At 47.6% G+C, this 21,584-nt stretch overlaps 1 protein-coding gene across 1 annotated transcript; it reads left to right on the top strand.

Moving 5' to 3' along the window:
* The first annotated feature begins 1,799 nt into the window (after positions 1–1,799).
* STC1 (stanniocalcin 1) lies at positions 1,800–11,617 on the top strand. The gene is made up of 4 exons (XM_054578792.1): positions 1,800–1,917; positions 3,930–4,072; positions 4,747–4,958; positions 11,227–11,617. Exons 1-4 carry the CDS (start codon positions 1,800–1,802, stop codon positions 11,495–11,497), a joined length of 744 nt encoding a protein of 247 aa, XP_054434767.1. The 3' UTR covers positions 11,498–11,617.
* Positions 11,618–21,584: the final 9,967 nt, after the last annotated feature.

The raw sequence follows: 21,584 nt of genomic DNA, 5'->3' as shown, positions 1-21,584 counted from the left end.
ACACACATCTCGAGCTGATTCCTGGTTTGCAGTTAATAGAGTTGGCACTCTTTCTTCAACCTTCGTCAGAAGATTTTTGCATTTAAACTGAAAGCGCTGACTGGCTCTGTTTCTTTGAAAGACATCCCCGCCTGTGTCTGTGTGAACTGTGTGAACCCGTATTGGCCCTTTCTCATTTACCTCCTGAAAATTTTTAAGTCGTTCTGTTTGTTTCTTTGGGGTTTTTTTTTTGTTTGTTTGCTGTTTCTTCCCTTGCTCCGTCCCTTAATTTCGCCCAGCCCTCTCCACCCTGGTGACCCCCGCCCTGGGTTATCAACCTCCTTCCCAAGGTGGGGGCAAGCTTCGCTGTGGCCTGAAGCCCGCTTGTAAGGAAACACCCGCTTCCACCCCAGGCATGGCTGGTGATGCCACTGTAATTTTCCCATTAACTCTAGAGCTTATCAGTCTCCTCTCCTACACATTCTGGGCTTTTCCTACACCTTCTTCCCAGTCCTGCCGCCCCATGCCCTCCCCCCACCCCCAAGAAATGAACTGGTTTCCCCAGCAGGTTTAGTCTTGCGTTGGCCAGCTTATCTTTTCAACGTGACTGTGAGGCTGCTGGGCTTGAATGCACAGTCTATTCATTTTCCAGGCACTCACGATGTCTCCCTGCTGAGTGCAGTGTACGTGTGCACGTACCTATGATAACGGACACTCCTGGAGTTTGTAATCCTGCTGGCAACTAAAAAGATGGAGCTGTGGTCCATTGTGTTACTAGAGAAGCATAGTGTTAGAGGCCTAAGGAACGCCAGACCCCGACCTTGACTTTTCACAGCTTTGGAAACAAAGGCAGAACAAGGTGAAAGGACTTGACCAGGGCCATAGAGCTAAGCAAGAGGGAAACTGGGGTCACAGCTCGGAGCTGCCACGCCCGTGTTCATCAGGGCCCTTCCACTCACGCATGTCCCTCCTCGAGGGCTCCAATATGTTAGTGAGAACCCAGGATGCTCACCCACAGCCAAAATGCATCACAGACCTGTGAACAAATGCATGCTGAGAAGCCGGGGGGGGGGGGGGGCGGGGGGACGGGGGGACGGGGCGGGCAACGTATATGTCGATTACAACACAGAGAATGTGCTATTAAAATTAGAGCGAAACTGCTATAATGGGGCCGAGGGAGAATGCAGAGAGAGCACACTCTGCGAGCCGCCCTTGCAGCCCTTTCCCATCCCCCAGCTCATCTCTTAGAAAAGATGGATAGATTTCCAAAGCACCTTGCTGAGATTGTCCTGTGATTTTCCTTTAGTTTGAGCAATACAAAGTTATCCTTTAATTCTGTGAAAATCGCTTTTTCACACATCTATGCACACACAGTCTCACACACACATGAAACATTGGCAGCAGGTACTTTTAATTTGCTGGAAAATATTTCTAAGAAGTCAAACAGCTCCAGCCCAATGAGCGCGCCCTCCGATTGGCTAGCCAGACCAGTTGAGGGACCTGATTGGTCCTTGATCCTAAGGACCGATAAGAACGGCTTATAAAACCCCTGGGTGCAGCTCCTGGGCCCCCAGTTTGCAAAAGCCAGAGGTGCAAGAAGCAGCGACTGCAGCCACAGCAGCAGCCACAGCAGCCTCCACAGCAGCAGCGGAAGCGTCAGCAGGGGCAGCATCAGCAGCGACAAAAAAAATCCTCATCAAATCCTCACCTAGGCTTTCAGTGTATCCAGATCCACATCTTCCCTCAAGCCGGGAGAGGGAAAGAGGAAAGGGGGGGAGAAAAAAAAAAAACCCAACAACTTAGCGGAAACTTCTCAGAGAATGCTCCAAAACTCAGCAGTGCTTCTGGTGCTGGTGATCAGTGCTTCTGCAGCCCATGAGGCGGAGCAGAATGATTCTGTGAGCTCCAGGAAATCCCGGGTGGCAGCTCAGAACTCAGGTAAGCGGCAAACCCAGGACCGGTTTCTCCCCCAAAGAGCTGTCCTCATTTGCCTCTCGCTTTTGCAACTGTGTCTGTGACTGCTGATCTTGATGATAAATGTGCTTCATGCCTGGTGGCAATAAACTGCCGGTGTAATCCAATAGCCTTAGGAAGTGGAGCTCCTTTGTTTAATAAATTGCACGCAACTAACTAACGAAGAAGCTGGGCGCTGTGCTGAGGGTATTTCATTGCATAAGCCTAGCCTGATTGCCTGAAATCTGGCACGTACCCTCTTGGGGGGGAGGGGGCGGGGAAAGGCTTGAATGTTGGCATGCTTCAAAGCGCTCTCTATACTTTCCAGAAGCTGAAGCTGATCTTAAGGTGAGACATGATTTGGCTCATGCCCCTCTTTCTTCACCCGTAAGACCCTATAACTTGACTTCCCCACCCCTTCGGAGAACACACCGAAAGCTCCCCCTGCAGGCCGCTTTACGGAACCAGAGCTCTCAAGTCTGACAAATCCAGAGCATATTCAGGGAAAACCCTACACATCCCACCCCCAGCACCGCTCCTTCTCTTCCTCCCGGCTCTCCCTCGGGCTCCATTCAGTCGCCCGTGCAGCCCGTGGCCGGCGAGCGCCTTGAAAAGGGCTATTTGTGAAACGTAACAGCTGTTTCTCCAAGGGGAAGGTCTCGCTCTGCCCGACTCCTGGAGCAGTCAATTGTGTGTGAGGTTGGCCTTGCAAGGAAAGGAGTCCTTAGAACGCCGGCATTGACACCTCTGCCTTTTGACTTTGCTCGTCCGCCTTGCTCCTCGTCCATTGCTGCCCTCGCTCCCCCAACTGTCAGCAAATATGGGATCGCAGGTGTCCAAACGCTGCAGACGACGCTCCCCTCGCAAGAGCAGGTCCCTGCCGAGAGAAGGGCTTTGCTTCACTTCCTTTTGTACTTAGTTGCTATAGAGATGCAGTGATTCACAATTCGAGCTTGCCTAAAACAATAGCAACCCCAATGCATATTAAAACTGCTTAAAGCAAAGTTATAATTTGAACCCGTGGAAATATATAATTAGGGAAATGACTTGTAACATCCCAGAGGCTGCGGGTGGTGGGAGGGGGAGGGGAAGCCTAACCGAACCATGCTTTTGATCTCGGAGGAGAATCCTACGGTATGAAGGCCGCAGATCATTTCTTGCAGAGCTGCCTGCCAGAACACCCCCCTTCGTAGGAGAGAAATTACTTTTATGGGAGATCTTATCCAGAATGTAGAAAGCCTCATGCAAGTTCTTTGCGGTTTTCTTCCAGTCTTGCACAAGGGGTGCCTTAGCCTTTTTATTCCACACCTGTGTTTCTTTTTTCTTAAAAAAAAAAAAAAATGGCTTTTAACACGAGAGACATTATGCATACCTCTAAGCGCTGTCCTGTGGTGGGGGGTTGGGGTGAAACAGGAGCGGATCAGGTTCCTTTCTGCCACTATGAAGGTAAGTTAAAAGCCCTAATTCGGAAGGGACTCCTGGCAAATTCTTCCCTGCCATTTAGACTAAAATCCCATCCTTATTACTCAGGAGGGCCTTTTCGGGAGCCAGAAGGACTCCTGGCCTTCCCACCTCCTCAACCTGAACCCGCGGCCGCTGCCTGTGCCTCCCGTGCTTTCAGGCTCTAAGGGACGCCCTCTGGCTCTGCAGAGCTGCTCCCGGCACGCTGCGCGCAGCGGGCTCCAGCCTTCCCCTCCAGCCACCCGGCCCTGTGGCCGCGGTGAGACAAGAGCGTGGATCCCAGAGGGAAAGCACATGCCCTCTCCCTCATGTGCTCTGGCTCTTCCAAGCCACAGGGGCGGGTCTGGACCCCCCCCCACCCCCGCTTTCGCACCCCCACCCCCACCCGCCTCTGAATGGGTCTGTCCACTGGTCCCATCACAGATCTACCATAAGTTCTTCTGACCCCATGTCCTTGAGTTTTTCCACCACACCAGCTTGACGCCTTGGGACCGCCTCACTGTCTGACCCAGACTGGATGGCCTTGTCTCTTTCAGCTGAAGTGGTTCGCTGCCTCAACAGTGCTCTGCAGGTTGGCTGTGGGGCTTTTGCATGCCTGGAAAACTCCACCTGTGACACAGATGGGATGTATGACATCTGTAAATCCTTCTTGTACAGCGCTGCTAAATTTGACACTCAGGTAATAAGACCTTGACCCTTGCTCCCAGCGGCTGCTGGTCTTTAACAGTGTGGTAGACTATTGTTCTTGGGAACCAGTCTTGTAGGGACCCAGCTCTCCTTCCCAGCCTCCCTGCTCCAAACTCTCATCCCCAGTGTGTATACACACACACACACACACACACACATACACATTTTAGGCCTGAATACAGGTTGTGAATAAGACCCCCAACACCTACTCGGAGGCCCGATTGTAACACACTCACCGGGGCTCTCTTACAAGGGAAGCGTGATGAGCAGAGAATCTTTGCCATTTCAGGAGGAAATAAGGATGTACTAACAAAGAAGTTCTCCGCACTGTACGACCTAGCATACCAGCTTCTGGTTTGTTATCAATGTCTCAACCCGAAGAATACAAAGCCGTATCACAGCTATTTTTAAGCTGTAGGGTGACTGTTTATGGTTCCTCTCCAACCTTTTTTCCCTCTGGTCCGATTTCATTGCTATGGAGCTCCATTCTCAAGGTAGTGTCAGGGAGCAGGGACATTTTTGATCCGGGCCACGCAGACGGTTTTCTCACTGCAAGGACACACATAGTACAGTGCCAGGAGCCCCCTTAAGTTCCACGCATTGTACGCCCTGTCCCCTCTCGTCCGCTCGAGCTAAAGCTTTTCCTCCTACCCCTCTCCTCGGCAGGGAAAAGCATTTGTCAAAGAGAGCTTGAAGTGCATCGCCAACGGGGTCACCGCCAAGGTCTTCCTCGCCATCCGGAGGTGCTCCACTTTCCAGAGGATGATTGCCGAGGTGCAGGAGGAGTGCTACACCAAGCTGAACGTGTGCAGCATCGCCAAGCGGAACCCCGAAGCCATCACGGAAGTCGTCCAGCTGCCCAATCACTTCTCCAACAGGTACGAAATGAGTCCACTCTTTGCAGTTAGGGTGGAGGAGGGAGTGGCTGGCTGGCAGAGCCAGACACAGGAGGGGGGTTCAATTGCCACAGTCATGCTCTTATTTTAGCTTGCAGCCTTCCCAGCTTTTGCAGGAAAAATGTGTTTGTGATTGGTTGTGACAGCTCAAGCAGGCTGGGTTTATTTTTTTCGCTGTTATAGGAAAAGTCTTCCCATGCAGCTAATAGAAAGCTTCATCTGCAGCATCTCTGGGTACATTTTCATGGTCAGTTTCTTGCCATAAGCCTGAAGGGAATTATGAAGTTTATGGAAACAAGCTTTTGAGACACCGAATTTGGCTGAATGACTGTGCACAGTACAATCGGCCATTATAAAAACCCTGGTCAAATGTCATAATGCAGTCTTCTAAAGCGGCACGCACTTTGAGTCCGCCCCAAGCCCAGTCAGGCATTTCACTAGGTGGCCCAGGGCGAGCCATCCCCCTTCACTGGGACTGCCGCTTCCTCTGTGAGAAGCGAAGGGACTGGACTGCATGATCCCCACGTTCCCTTCCAGGCCAGTGCTGCATCCCATTATTCCTCTAGGCCAGGATTTCCTGCGATGACGTTCTGGAGATGGCCCCGATCACATGCCCGTCCTCGTATTCTAATGCCACCCAGAGCCATTGCACTGGGACTACCCCAGCGTCATGCTATCTGTGCCCCAGCGCACAGTCCCCACCAGCCCGGAGTGAACACCCGACGCACAAGAGGGCTGACATCCTCAGTGCATGGCCTCAAAAGGCTCCCAGCAAGACCCAGGCTTCCCATCTGTGACCAAGTTATGAGAGGCACTGATCGGGCTAAGCGTGGAGGGATGGCAGGGGCAGTGCCGGCCAGTGGTCAAGTTCAGCCGATTGTGATGTCCCTGACTCTGGACTCAAACTTAGACTCTCAGTCCCAAAGCACTATGATTCTTTGACTCTCCAACCAAATCCACACATAGGCACCGAGATCAGCCCTGTTCTTGTTACTCCCCGGCCGCCAGGGAGCTAATGCAGACTGACCCCGATAAATTTCCTAGCCACGAGCTGCCACCCTTGTTCAGAGAGTGGCAACAGCCTAGTCCTTCCGGAGCTTTCCGGTGGCATAGGCATGTACAGAGAGGCGTCTGGACGAGAGAAAAGAGCTCCTCCTCAGGGAAGGTTAAGCCCCGACACTAAAATTTGTAAAATGTCTCATTCCTTCTGAACCACAGGGCCGTGCCTTTCAGAAGCTGGTGTCAGTTTACGTACATCCCCTGTTCGGTCCTTGGAAGCCACTCTGTCATGGGTTCTAACTGATTTCCTCAAAGCAGGAAAATCAAATCCAGCATTTATCTCAAGGGGCCTGTCTCTTTATATTGACCTTGGTCTTAAAATTCTCCTAGCAAGATATTCTTATTGCATCTGGGGAGGAAAAAGAACCTGGCTAATTGTGGGAGACACCTTTCACCCTAAGGAAGAGAGAGAATTCTCAGTCTGACGTGGGGCGAGGGATAGAGGGTGTCGTCTGTGCAGTAGCAGGGCAGCGATAGGTTAGGAAAGCCGTTGTGAGCTTAGATCGCTAAGGATCTGGTGACGATTCTATAATAGGGCGTGACACCCTTCTTGAGGCGGTACCCATTTCTCCATTTTAACTGAGGTGGCGTCTTCCATCACGAAGGGAGAGGTCTTTTAGGAAGGACGGCTCAGATTCTGGACTGGCAACCCTAACTATCTAACCAGAGACCAGTACCCGTTTTGATGAGGCCATTATTACTTTCAATAAGCGTCTTCTTCTCATCCCCGTTAGAAAATGGTCACAAGGAGTCTTGGTATCTCTTTCTTTACTCTTAGGGGAATCATAGGTATTAGGAAAGTGGGAAAAAGCAGCCACCCCCTGGAAGACCAGAGCCTTCCATGCTCCTGTTACCTTTCTCCAATTATTTTACTTCCATGGGCTAATATTATTCCTGCTGAGAACTGTAGAGATTTCCGGTTCCATTCCGGGCTTGATTTGCTCTATTTAAGCTCCTCGCCCTCCTGAAACATCCTGCTTTCCCAGCCTCTGTCCCACCACAGATACACGCCAACGTGTGCCAACTGGCACTGAGCTGCGAAAGGAAGTAGTTACAGGTTCATTCCACCTTCCTGTGACTTATCTAGCCTGAGACCTGGGCCTGGGAGAATCCAAAAGCCTGTGACCGGACCAGGAGCCAGAACAAGGAAGTTTTCCATGAGCAAAATGCACTGAGAAGACAAAGCCTAGCTGGAGTGTCCCCTGGCTGATTTTGCAAACAACACTTCCAACCAGGAGGAAAGCAGGCAAAGTTGATCAGGCAGGTTGAACAGTGGGAGGCTAGGGAAGAGTTAGACCAGTCCACATCCAGAGTGGGAAAACTGACAAAGCTTCCAGCTCTCCAGGGCATGGATAGGGAACAGGAAACAGAAGAATAATATTGATCAAGGGAAACAAAGGACTATTTATAAACCTCACACAGAACGTTCCTAGGCAGTATGTGTGTATTTGGGTAAGCATGGCTGAAACAGTAGCTATGGAGAATATCTGATCTTATTCTTTAGCGAGGAAAAAAAAAAGTTAGTGATGGAATTTTTAAAGTAGGAAGGAAGAAACATGCTCTTAAAAGTCCCTCTAGGCAAGGTGATCCAAACACTTAGGCCGCCAAGTCTTTGCAGCGGATCCCCTCTCCACCCCCCGTAAAGATGAAGAGAGAAATCTTAAATAGTTCTAACTCTTCCCACAAAGGAAAGGCCTTAGACAGAGCTGTGCTGTTGGTTTGGTCTTGTTTTATTATTTGTTTGTTTGCTTATTTGTTTGGTTAAACTGAGAAGGAACATAATGCATCAATTCACTAGAAACATAGCATATCAGAGCTGACGATGACCATAGAGGGTGTCTAGACTGCTCCCCTCATTTTACTGATTAAAGAACAGAGGCCCAGCGAGGGGAGTGACCTGCTGAAGGTCACACAGCTGGTAACTGACAGTGCTGGGCCTAGAACTCGCATGGCCTTGAGCCAAGCTATTTGATTTCTACTTCAAAAATGGCAGCCAGGCTACATCCACAACCCAAAAATAGAATACCAAGCAGAATTGAATAAATGTGCCCCCAGATGATCAACAATTAGATTTGTGTACATTATCTCCTCAAAAAGAAGACACAGCTTTCTTGGTACAAGACGGTGCTCACTAAATATGTGACAATTGCTAAGCCAACTTTTACTGGAGGCACAGTCTCTTCAATACTCTCTCTTAGTGGCTTATAGATGGGAAAGGTCTATCTCATTGACTCACACAATCCCCGAGGTTGATGCCATATGCCGGCCCTTAATGGAGATGCCTGGGATTAACCCATGGCTCGCTCTGGCAAATGGTGAGGCTGACAGATTTCCCACACTTGGAGGAGCTGCTAAGGGAGCCATGAGCATCTTTTCCTCCTAGACGCTTTCTTAGCCTGCCCTTGTTGAGTTAATAAAACTCCATGAGAGGAGCTAAGGGTAGATTTGGGGGGAGTCACTAAGAGTGATCAGGCCAGCCAAGGCCATTGACAAGAAACACCAAGCGCAAGTGTGCGACCTGGGCTGGCAGAGAAAGCAGCAGGAAAGGCAGGAGCCCTCATAGAAAGAGAGGAGGACCCGACTGGCCCCCAAGAGGCCAGGCCAGCTGCAGAAGCTGTGTTTCCTTCCTTGTGTCACACTTCTTCAGCCAGACAAGAGCTTGCCATGTTGATCTGAGGAAAGGCCATCTTCTCCAGCCCGTTCTCGAGGTTGTCTGATGGGAACAGTTCTTTCTCAAAGTGGAAGGGTTAACTTATAAGTCATAAAGTCCGTACTGGGGGGCAGGGAAGCGAGGGTCAGAAATCTCTAGAATCTAATCACCCTGTGAACTGGACACAGAGGCTCAGGGGACCCCTGGCCAGGCAGACCCCACAAGCAGAGAGACGCCTGGGGATCTATGTGGGTATGCAGACTTCCGAAGCTATTGGTACAAAGTAGCTCAACCTCAGTTTTTCCAAAACCATTTTTCTCCCCACTTCCCCATCCCAGTGCGATCTGCTTTGACTCATGTGCTTCATGGTTCCAAAGGGCTGGAAAGTGTGTTTCTGCGCCAGAGAAGCCCGATTGGAACAACAGCTGGAGAGAGCCCCGCCTCGTCGGAGGGGTGGGCCCAGGACTGCGTCTGAGACCCAGACAGGACCCTCCCCTTTCGGTCCCCAAAGTCATTCTGCTCACTCACAGGAGGGTGACCGCTTTGCTTCATTACCCACGTTCCACTCTATTTACCGCTCATCCTTGAAAGGCCTCTCTGGAGGTTAAGTTATTCTGGAAAGATGTTTGATTCTGTGCTCTGTGAGGTGACTTAAAAATAAACAGGTTTCTCTTCACAGAAGATCTTATGGCCCTGGTGACCCTCTGTTTCCTCCGAGGAAAGGGTGTCTCCACAGAAACACCACAAATCCCTGTCATCAGGGCAGTCTCTGATTAGGGAGCGTGGAGCTAATGGGTTTTGACAACAGTCACCACCTCAAAATGGAGCAAACACATCCCAACTCAAATTTGAAAATACCTGAACTGTCTTCCCAAGGAACAGGATGAATAATTTATATGTGGTAAATATTACGCAGTTTAACCCTTTCTGAGCCATGACACGTAGCTGCAGTGGTGGAGAGGCTTAAAGAACTTGCACCAACGAGGAAGGTAGTTTATACCAAGTGCAGGATTTTGGGTAGAACTTACCAGACCTACAGGTAATGTTTCTTGTGGGAATCATGACTTATGGGAGAGAGTTATATTTTTAAAGCTCCATTTCCTCTGTTGCCACAAAATTACATCAACAAATCAACAGTGAGTGGGGCAGTATTGCCTATGCTGCTGGCACGTGAGGGGCACGAAGAACAAGGACGCAGACCCTGCTTTCAATAAGGTTAGGGTCTGATCAGAAAAGCAAAACCAGCGAATGCTGGCCAGTGTGACGCTACCCAATCTCTCCATGAAATGTTCAAATAAAAAAAAAAAAAAGGAAGAGGCCAGCTAAAGCCAGACCGGTGCGAGAAGGCTTCCTGGAATTATTGAAACACGAACCATCAAAGAGCGCTAATCTTTCCATTTAAATACCCTCGTTGCCTGGGGCGTGGCCCTCTCACTACAATATGCCTTTGGAGAATTTGGACACTGAAGACAGGAGATTCCTTTAAAGGTCGAAGTTTGGTCTGCAAACGTACTCATACACGCATATACCTCAACACACAGCATCGAGGAAAAGGAAAATTGCAAAGAGGCATCAAAATGACGGCAAATTTATTTGCAATGACAATGCTTTTTTAATTTTCATTTTATTTGTATTGAGTTTATTGGAGTGGCATTGGTTAACAAAATTATATGGGCTTCCAGTGTACAATTTTATAACACATCACCTGTACGTTGTGTTGTGTGTTCACCACCTCAAGTCCAGTCTCCTTACCATCTCTCTCCCCTTTACCCTCTTCTATCTTCCCCCAGCCCCTTCCCTCTGGTAACTACCATGCTGTTGTCTGTGTCTATGAGGTTATTTTGTTTGGTCGGTTGGAGTTTTTGTTTCTCAATCCCTTCACCTTTGCTACAGCATGGATGGACCTAGAGAGCATTATTCTAAGTGGAATAAGCCAGTCAGAGAAAGACAAATACCATATGGTCTCACTCATATAGAACAAAATAAACTGACAAACCAAATCGAAACAGACTCTAGATAGAGAACAGACTGACGGCTGTCACAGCAGAGGGGAGGGCACAGGGCCGGGTGAGAAAGGCGAAGGGATGTGCAGTGACTATTAACGTGTATTGAGTGTGGGGCTCAGCTCAAGTCCTGCTTCTACCACTCACCCAGTGTGTGACCTTAGACAAGTCACTTTAGCTGCCCCACCCTCGTTTCTTCCCTGTAAAATGAGATGATGAAATCGTCACTAAATGAGTTCTCCGCTCCCATCTAGCCCTAAGATTGCTTCTAAAACTTTTACACATTGCTGTCAACCTAGTATCCAAAGTCAGGTCCCTGAGCCCTAAACATGGAGACTGGCCTGTCTCGGATTGTGCAGTGACCCCAGGAAGCAGTCACACTGAGAAGGCACTGCGCAAAGATGAGAAGTCGTCCTTCCGCTCACTGCCGGGGTCCGCAGCGGCTGGCCGCGGGGGCGGGCGCGGGACGGTGCCCCGCGCAGGCCGGGTCTCGCCTGTTCTCGCTGAACCGTGTCCCGCTTTCTCTTCCCCTCTGCAGATACTACAACAGACTCGTGCGCAGCCTCCTGGAGTGCGACGGGGACACTGTCAGCACGATCAGAGACAGCCTGATGGAGAAGATCGGGCCCAACATGGCCAGCCTCTTTCACATCCTGCAGACAGATCACTGTGCCCAAACGCACCAGCGAGCCGACTTCAACAGGAGGCGCACCGGCGAGCCCCAGAAGCTGAAAGTCCTCCTCAGGAACCTCCGAGGTGAGGCGGCCTCTCCCCCCCACACCAAACGCACCTCTCAGGAGAGTGCATAACCGGGGAGAGGTGTGCACAACCTCACCAAGCTAGCATCATTGAAGGGTGTTCACACACCGACTTTGAGTGTACTGTGCCTGCTTTGATTTTTTTTTTTTAAAGTAGTTCCTATTTTCTAGCCCCCTTAAAGAAAATTGCATGAAACTAGGCTTCTGTCACCAACATCCCAACATTCCGCCACGGCAGCATTCCCACAAGCAGAATTCTGTGTGATCTTTCTGCCTCTCCTCAGGAGAAAGGACCCTCTTGGATTACTGTCCTCTGCCATGTTTTTTCCCAGCTCCCCTCAAAACTACTCTCAAACACACAACAACGTTCATGTAACTCCCCGGTCATTGTAATTTGAAGATGTGGAGCCCTTTAGAATGGTTGCCCCAGTAGAGTTAGCTGATAAGAAGCAACTTAATTTAAATGCATGTCTTAAATGCTCATAAAGATGTTAAATGGAATTCGTGTTATGAATCTGTGCTGGCCATGGACGAATATGAATGTCATGTTTGAATCCTTGATCTCTCATGAGCTAGTGTCTTATGGTCTTGATCCTCCAATGTCTAATCTCCTCTCCCGACACATTTACCAAATTGCTCAAGCCTGGCCCTCCCCCCAGGCTGTGAGCCTGCCTCTTCTTGCATCTAATGAAAAACAAAAAGCTAACATCTTTATGTACTGTAACTGCTCAGAGCTTTAAAAGTATCTTTAACAATTGTCTTAAAACCAGAGAATCTTAAGGTCTAACTGTGGAATATAAATAGCTGAAAACTAATGTACTGTACATAAATTTCCAGAGGACTCTGCTTAAACAAAGCAGTATATAATAACTTTATTGCATATAGATTTAGTTTTGTAACTTAGCTTTATTTTTCTTTTCCTGGGAATGGAATAACTATCTCACTTCCAGATATCCACATAATAAATGCTCCTTGTGGCCTTTTTTATAACTAAGGGGGTAGAAGTAGTTTTAGTCAACATCCAAACTTAAGATGGGCCTGTATGAGATAGGAAAAGCGAACAGGTTTATCTGAAGGGCCCCAGGGAAGACGTGAATCTCCCAGCCCACCTCAGCCCAGAGGCTACTCTTGACTAAGACCTATCCTGAAACAGCTCTGTCACATCCAGCTGGGAATGACAGGAACCAAAAAGAGCATCCCTTTGGCTTGGACCACTAAGAGTGCAATAAGGCCCACGATACCTTGGGACGTGGCAGTTCTTGACTCGCCACCTTTCATCGGTGCCTGGTACTCTGGCAAACTGATGACTGGGTGGGAGAATTTCCATGATATCGATCAGGAATAAGTCAGGGAGCCTTTGGGTCTTTAGTTTGGGGGGCTTGGGGCTGAGGGTGTAAAAATAACCCTGGGCTGTCCAGCCTTAATAGACTCCTCTTACATTTTTGTCCTGTAGCACGCTGCCTGCCAAAGTAGCCCCGGCAGCTGGGCCATCTCTGTAGGATGCAAAAGGAGAAGAAAAGAGAAAGAAAGAGGAAGGAAGGGAGGAAGGAAGGAAAGGAAGGAAGGAAGGGAGGGAGGGAGGGAGTACGAGAGGGAGGAAATAAAAAAGGAAGGAAGGGAAGGAAGGAGGAAGAAAGAAAGAGGAAGGAAGGAAGGAAGGAAGGAAGGAAGGAAGGAAGGAAGGAAGGATGGATGGATGAGCTGGTGGTTGGATCATTTCTGCCGTGATGTTTACAAGATGGCGGCCACCAAAGCCAAGTGATTAACCTATCTATGAACAGTAGTTTCTCAGGGTCACTGTCCTTGAACCCAACAGTCCACTATGAGCGTCACTGCCCACCAAGGTCAATGTCGAGAGAGGAGGAGGGAGCAGGGGTAGGACTGTAGGGGCCACTCCAAACTTGCTTAGGTAGAAACTATTGGTGCTTGACTCTCACTAGGCTAAACTCAAGATTTGATCAAATCGAGTGATAGGGATCCTGGTGGGAGGAGGGAGGGCACATCTCCAGAAAAATGAAAAGCAATACAACTTTACCATAAAGCCTTTAAAACCAGTACAGTGCTGCTCAAGGACCAAGAGCGACTGCAGCAGACCCAGCAGCAGCAGCACAAAGCATTGCTGCCTTTGTCCCCACACAGCCTCTAAGCGTGCTGACATCAGATTGTTAAGAGCATTTTTATACTCAGAACTGCCCTATCCCCAGGTCCCCAAACACATGGACACTGCCTTAGCCTCTTGGAAATCAGGTAGACCATACTCTAAGTTGACTCTCCCCCACCCCTTCCTCCCCAACCCCCCAGCCCCAGGCAAGGCTGACTCCTCCCAACCAGAAAAGCTATTCAAGTGTGTGTGCTGTGTCCATTTCGCAAACCCACGAAACCAGGACCCCAATGCGACAAGTAGTACATGAGTATTCCTAGCAAAATTCTCTCTGACTTCAGTCCCGAAGATTCTCTTTTTTTGCTGTGACCTCTTCACACCGTGGTAATCCCCCTTTTCTCCCCACAGTGATATTTATATATGTATTTCCAATACATATATCTACACATCCAGAAAGAAGCAGTTCTCACAATGTTGCTAGTTTTTTGCTTCTCTTTCCCCATCCCACTCCCTCAACTGCCCCGAAACCTCCAAAGCTTCATCTTGTGTTCCCTACGCAGAGGGATTCGGGCTGACCTAGACCAGTTTGCATGATTCTTCTCTCGTGATTTGGTTGCACTTTAGACATTTTTGTGCCATTATATTTGCATTATGTATTTATAATTTAAATGATATTTAGGTTTTTGGCTGAGTACTGGAATAAACAGTGAGCATATCTGGTATATGTCATTATTTATTGTTAAATTACATTTTTAAGCTCCATGTGCATATAAAGGTTATGAACATATCATGGTAATGACAGATGCAAGTTATTTTATTTGCTTATTTTTATAATTAAAGATGCCATAGCATAATATGAAACCTTTGGTGAATTCCTTCTAAGATAAAAATAATAATAAAGTGTTACGTTTTATTGTTTTTCCCCCAATGTCTTTCATTGTTATTCTTTAAAAACTTCTTGAATGAGATTTTCTGAACATGAAGCTAATGGCTGATTCATTTCTTAGAAGTCACTCGTTGACCCTAACTTAAAGTATGTAGATGAACATTGGTTAAAATCAACATTTTCCTAAGTTCCTTAACATCATTTAGCAGCTCCCCACTACACCCTCACAGCAAAACTGCAACCCAAACTCTTCCCAAGCTCAGAAGAAGCTTTATGGCCCGGACTCTGCTCTGCTCCCTGCGCCCGGGACTTGCCTACCCTCCCGGCTAATGAACTCTACATGCCAGCCGTTGGTTCTAGAAAAGATTCGCTCCCTCTTCTTCCAGGCCTTCACGGAGGCTGCTCTCACTTACTAGAGGACCTTGTCCTTCACCCCTTGCCAGGACCGGAGGCACCTCTGCTTGTTCAGCAGTGCGTTCCTTGCACCGAAACAGCACCCAGTGTACAGGATACCCTCAATGCTTTTAAGGAATGACTCAGAAAGAGTTGAGAAGAGGGGGCAATTGAGTCAGTGTGACAAGGGAGGCAGAGAGCTCAGTGATGACAGGGATTCAGCTCCAGGGCCAGACTTCTGGGATTTGAATTCTGGCCCTGCCACTGTTTATTGCGTGATGTCAGATGTACTTAATCTCAAAATACATTGGTTCAGTTTCGTCCTCTGTGAAACAGGATGGTGGTATAGCCTTCCAGAAGGCTATTAGAAGGAGATAAAATAAGTGCAGTACATACAACATGTCCAATAAGCTGCAATGCTCAGCAAGGGCTGGCTGTGATCGTCCTCACAAATGGACCGTGGATGGGCGCAAAAGCGGGGTGGAGAAAGGGCCCACGGAAGGATGGCCTCTCGCTGGGTCTGGAAGGATGGTCACAAGTTCAGTCACAGAAAATGGGGAGAGGGGGGCTTTGCTGGTATAGTTTTTTCAGATAGTTTTTTTTAATGAGTGAATTTAGCAGCGGATTAATTAGTGGATCATAATTGGATGGACTTTCCTTATATCTTAAATTCAACTGGGGACATTTTTCTCAATGTCATTGGTTTCTAGCTCCAAATTACATTTTTCCAAGTTCAAGTGCACTCAAGACAGTTAGCAAACACTGCAAGAGATGTCACTCCAATGCCCAAAATGTGTTGCGCTTCTCTTCTCTTACCTGGCCAAGGAAAGAAAGTACATTTATTTCATTAAGATCATTCATCCTCAATCTTCTATCGGTCTGCTTATGTAAGAGAGGCTATATATTACACGACACCGTAATGTTTAAAAATGTAGACTGGGGTTTCTATAAACTGAGTTCAAACTCTCATTCCTCCAGTATCTCGGCAGCCTTAGTCGGGCGTCTGATATCTTCACACACTAGGGGGGTTTTGCCTATGGAAATATCTCTATGAAGCAGAGATAAATAATAGGCCGTGCCTACTGGAGGGGTCATGAGCATTAAGCAAGTTCCATATAAAGTACCTGAAACAGTGTTTAGCGCGTAGCAAGTGCCCCTAAATAGCACTTACTGAGCGCTCAGCAAATGCGGGGGTGACCATGTACACAAATACTGTCACTGTCATTTAGGTTCTCCTCCCACCCCTGACATGGGTCTTGAGGTGCCATTTTGGATGAAGGTTTTTATTCTTTTTTCCTTTTGTAGATCACTAAACATTCCTTTTTAATCAAGACTTTATAAACCGGAATGATAAAATATTGCCACCGAGCAAAGACGGCAAATCACCATGTGTGAGGCCTGCATCCCATCACCAAGCTTAAAGAGCAAGAGCACAGCTCGCCCCGTCCCTGTGTGCGCGCCCCGGGCCCATCCACACGCCAGCAGTCCATGCTCGACCGTTTGGAAAAGCCATGGCTTAGAAGGATAGAGCTTCCCAAGTTTCTAAAACGCACTTTAAAATATTTTTAAATTTCTATGAGCCTTTTAAAAAAGATCATGGAATGGCCTGTGAATCTGTGATGTAAGAGAAAGAAAGAGGTCAGGTCCCCTGGAGCCTACAAAAATGCCCCAGGATCAGAGCCTCTCAGGTTTACTGAGGGTACGAGTCACCCGAGAACCTCGTCGGAATGATTCGGTGTCTCCAGTGAAGCCCGAGTCTGCATCTCTAATGCACCCCCAGCTCTGCTGCTGCTGCTGCTGCTCCACAGAGGACACTGCAAAGGAGCTCGGTTCCACTGTTTCAACAGGACTGAGCCAGTTGCCCAACACCAGGGGCCTTCCCACAGCCGCTGCAAGGCTGCTGCTCACAGTAAGTGCCGTCATTTCTCAGCCTTGCTTCAGCAGCTCCCCAGTGCCTAGGGGACAAAAGCAAGCATCCTGACTTCAAATGTAGGCCCCTGAAAATCTCGGCCCTTTCTCTCCAGCCTGCACCTTCAATTCTGTTAGCGCCACTTCTCGTTTTGCCCCCAAAGACACCATGATCATTTCTGCTTCATTAGCTTCACATATTATCTTCACATATTTCATTCCTTCTAAAGAATATTCTGTGCAAGGTTGGTATAATGTTCACAAATCAATAAATATGATACATCACATAAACAAAATGAAAGATGAAAATCACAGAGTCATTATCAATAGATGCAGAAAAAGCACTTGATATAATTCAGCATCATTTATGATAAAAACTCTCAGCAAAGAGGGCATAAAGGAATCATATCTCAACATAATAGAGGGCATATATGACATACCCACTGCCAGCATCACACTCCATGGGCGAAACTAAGAGTGTTTCCCTTAAGATCAGGAATAAGACAGGGCTGTATACTTTCACCACTCTTATTCAACACAGTACTGGAAGTCCTAGCCACAATCAAACAAGAAGAAAAAATAAAAGGCACCCAAATTAGAAAGGAGGAAATAAAACTGTCATTATTCGCAGATGACTCAATATTGTACATAAAAAAACCCTAAAGACTGCACCAAAAAAGCTACTAGAGCTAATAAATGAACTAAGGATATAAAATTAACATTCATAAACTGGTAGTATTTTTATACACCAATAATGAACTATCAGAAAGAAAAACTAAGAAAACAATCCCATTTATGACTGCAACAACAACAACAACAATCATAAGGTACCTAGAAATAAATTTAACCAAGGAGGTAGAAGACTGCGCTCAAACTACTATAGGACATTGAAGAAAGAATTTCAGAAAGATACAAATAAGTGCAAGCATAAATGGGAAGAATTAACATCATTAAAATGGCCATACTACCCAAAGCAATCTATTGATTCAACGCAATTCCTAACAACAAATGAACAAACACCAAGTGCTGATGAGGACGTGGAGAAAGGGGAACCCTCCTGCACTGTTGGTGGGAATGTCGGCCGGTGCAGCCACTGTGGAAAGCAGGTGGAATTTTTTCAAAAAGTTAAAAATGGAACTGCCTTTTGACCCAGTGATCTCACTTCTGGCAATATATCCTAAGAACCTTGAAACACTAATTTGAAAGAATATATGCACCCCTCTGTTCATAGCAGCATTATTTACAATAGCCAAGTTCTGGAACCAGGCCAAGTGCCCCTCAGTAGATGAGTGGATAAAAAAGTGATGGTACAGCCCTTGCTGGGTGGCTCACTGGGTTGGAACATTGTCCTAAAGGCTGTGGATTTGATTCTCAGTCAGGACACATAGGACCTAAGTTGCAGGTTCAATCCCTGGTTGGAGCGCATACTAGGGGCAAACAATCAATGTTTCTCATGTTGCTGTTTCTCTCTCACATTGATGTTTCTCTCTTTCTCTCGCGCTCTCTCTCTCTCTCTCTCTCTCTCTTTCACTCTCACTCTCTGCCCCCTTTCCTCTATATAAAATCAATAAACATATCCTTGGGCAAGGATTAAATATATATATATTTAAAAGCTGTGGTACATTTATACAATGGAATACTAAGCCATAAAAAGAAGGAAATCTTACCTTCTGTGACAACATGGATGGACCTGGAGAGCATTATGCTAAGTGAAATAAGCCAGTCAGAGGAAGACAAATGCCATACGATCTCACTCGTATGTGAAATCTAATGAACAAAATAAACTGACCAACAAAACAGAAACAGACACATGGACACATGGAACAGACTGACAGCTGCCAGAGGGGAGGGGAGGGGAGAGGAGGGAGGGAGAGAGGGGAGAGAATGAAACGAGGTGAAGGGATTAGCCAAAGATCATACGTGCCTAACTCACAGACATGGACAACAAGTGTGGGGACGGCCACGGGGAGGGCGGCGGGGCTGGGTGGAGGCGGGCAAAGGGGAAAACGTGGGGAGATCTGTGAAGTGTCAACAATGAAAATAAAGAAAAAGATCTCCAAGACAATCTTGAACAAAGGGAAATAGGTACCATCCCTGTCATGTTCCCCATTTAATTGAAATTGTTTAAATATTTGGCTACTTATAATAATATTTTTTGCTGCCTTTTTCATAAAAATCTTTTTCTATACTTCAGTATTTTTTATTTCTATTTTACCTAGTACTTTAAGGATGGCTGACTCCTATGAGGATTTGTCCAGTATCTATTGATATTATCATATGGTTTTGTTTGTTAAATCTGTTGTGTAATGGATTATGTTGGCCTGTCTTCTGATATATAACTACATTTGTATTTTTGGAATAAATTCTGCTTGGTCATAAAAATATACTTATTTTTCTACCCAACCCCTTTTCATTCTCCAAAGCCGGTGCCAGCATGGCCCTACGCAGCATGGCCAAGCGTATGGCAAATTGCACTGCAGGCTGCTGCAAGGAGAGGAGACTTGGTCAACCTTATATGCTCAGTGCTTAACACAATGCCGTCATGCACTCAGCATTTGTGAATGGAGGAAAGGAGCAGGGAGGGGAGAGGGGAAGAGGGAGGGAGGGAGGGAAGAAGGGAGGGGGGAAGGAAATCTGTCCAAGAACAACTAATCCATGATTTTTCCTCCAATAGGATGCTGGGGGATGGAGAGCATGTTGCCATGGTGAGTAGAGAAACCAACCCCATGTGCCATGCCTGTATCCTTAAGTCCTCCCACTTGTAACAAGACCATGTTAACTATATTTCTTTCCAGCACTAGCTCTGAAATCTGTACACTTGCTGTCACTTTCTTCTTGTAACCTGAGCAACAAAAGAGTCATCAACAAACATGTTTAGATATTTGCAAAGTCTGTGCAAGGCACCCAACTAGAGAGATGGAATATGACCATCTGCAAGTCAAGCTACTTCATGTTTTCTTGTATTCTTGTCATGTAGTTATTGTTATAATACTCCTGAGTTCACTAATTCTTCTTCCCTATGCTCAAGCTCCACCATGAACTGCATCGCTATGGTCTTTTGATTTTTTTTTTTTTTTTTTACCTCAAGGAAGAACTTGAGGGCCCAGGTGAGATATTGGCTGAGCCCACCCTACCCCTCTGCTCCAGGAGCAAGGCACATCGCTCCATGTTGCCAGTGGAAGGAAGCCCAGTCCTTGAGTAAGTACCAGCTGAGGACTCATGCTACCTGACACTGTTCCCGGAGGCAGCATGCAGCAGACTCAAACGAGGACTCACTGATCCAAACCCTTGCTTGCCAATTAAATGCATCTCTGCTCCCCACTCCATACCAAGGGATTTGCGGCTTCCAGTTGAGGACAGAATGCTCTTCTCAACTCTAACAGAATTCCGTCACACTGCAGGTGACTCCGCTGTAGAAAAACCAGATACAGTATATGGCCCACAAGAGACTGTTGGTGATTCCAACATTTGGTCAAAATCTTGGAACCCATTTCAGTGACAGCCTGCTGACCGGTCTTGGGATTTCTCGAACGTACAATCACTCCGGCCATGGCTCACCCCTTCCACGTGGCCTGAGCTCCTCCCCTCTCCTCCCCTGTCCATCAGAAGACTGCTAGGGCTAATGACAGCGGCACCGCTGGACTGCCATTAAATTGTTCCGGAACTCGTGACGGGTGCCGAAACCGACGAGTACCAAACGATGAAGCATTTTCTCTTGTGGGTGGCATCGTGACCCATACAAGTTCTAGCAAGTGCCAGCACGCACCGAGTGGTGCTGAAACACTTTTTTCTGGTCACAATGCAACGAGAACAGGGTTTGGCAAGTTCTCAAGCCGACGAGTACCAAGGCACGATTACCAATATTTGACAATCCTGCAGCTTGTTAATCCCTTCATACTGTGCTTCTTGGCAAGGACCAGTTAAGATCTAAGCCTCTCTGATGTCGACCCCTCCCGCCCACACACTGTCACATTGCTTTGCTTTATGTCACTTTTCCCTGCGCCAGCCTCCTACTACTCTCCTTCTTCCGAACTCCGCCCGTTCCAGGGTCAACACAGTCTACTGTATCTTCACCCTCTCTTTTCATAGCCGCTCCTGTTTCTTGTCCTAACTGAACCCCGGCTCCTCAGAGAACACTGTCCCATGCAGGCTTCCCAAATGGTGGCTCGCTTTTCTAAGGCTTCGGGGTTCACATGCTGCTTTCCTCCAGTGCCGCACCGCACTAGGATTCTGCCACTGTCCTGTAAGACTGACCAACTCAGGCTTCAGCTATTACGATCTGAATGTTTGTGTCCTCCCCAAAAAAAACATTTACGTGCTGTCATACCAGCCCTAAGGTGATGGTATTGGGAGGCGGTAAGGCCCTGAGGCTGGGGCGGCCATGAACGGCATTGGTGTCCTTATGAGAGAGCCCCAGAGAGCCCCTCACGCCTCCCACCGTATGAACACCCACGTCCGCCTGCAGCCTTCCAGCCTCCAGAACTGTGAGAAATGCATTTCCGTTGTTTATAAGCCACCCAGTCTGTGCATTCTGTGACTGCAGCCCCAAGGTACTAAGACATAGGCCGCCTGGCTCTGTCCCTTTCCTCCTGTCTTTGTCACTGTTGTCTAGCCCCAAATACCTTAGAACGATGTTGGCCGGCACTGCCTCTCATTTACTGATAATGTTGGTAACAGACGCATGGCTTCCCTCATCATTCCCAAGTCACATCATCAGTCTGGACAGAGTCAACATTTATGGCCAGCTAATTCAGATGGTTAGAGCATCATCCCAATACAACAAGGCTGCGGGTTCAATCCCCGGTCAGGGCACATATAAGAAGCAAGAAATGAATGCAAAAATTAGTGGA

This window comes from Pteronotus mesoamericanus, unplaced genomic scaffold, assembly GCF_021234165.1.
Source record: "Pteronotus mesoamericanus isolate MK-2021 breed Mesoamerican mustached bat unplaced genomic scaffold, CSHL_Meso_final contig_502, whole genome shotgun sequence".
Lineage (NCBI taxonomy): Eukaryota > Metazoa > Chordata > Mammalia > Chiroptera > Mormoopidae > Pteronotus > Pteronotus mesoamericanus.
Note: the sequence above shows the minus strand (reverse complement) of the source record. Positions and strands in the feature narration are given on the sequence as shown.

What these genes read in the sequence shown, in the direction of transcription:
- STC1 (XM_054578792.1), top strand. Translation starts at nt 1,800, where the DNA reads ATGCTCCAAAACTCAGCAGTGCTTCTGGTGCTGGTGATCAGTGCTTCT. An exon ending in CTGCTAAATTTGACACTCAG is followed by an intron (nt 4,073 to 4,746) that starts GTAATAAGACCT and finishes TCTCCTCGGCAG; the next exon opens with GGAAAAGCATTTGTCAAAGA. An exon ending in CCCAATCACTTCTCCAACAG is followed by an intron (nt 4,959 to 11,226) that starts GTACGAAATGAG and finishes TCCCCTCTGCAG; the next exon opens with ATACTACAACAGACTCGTGC.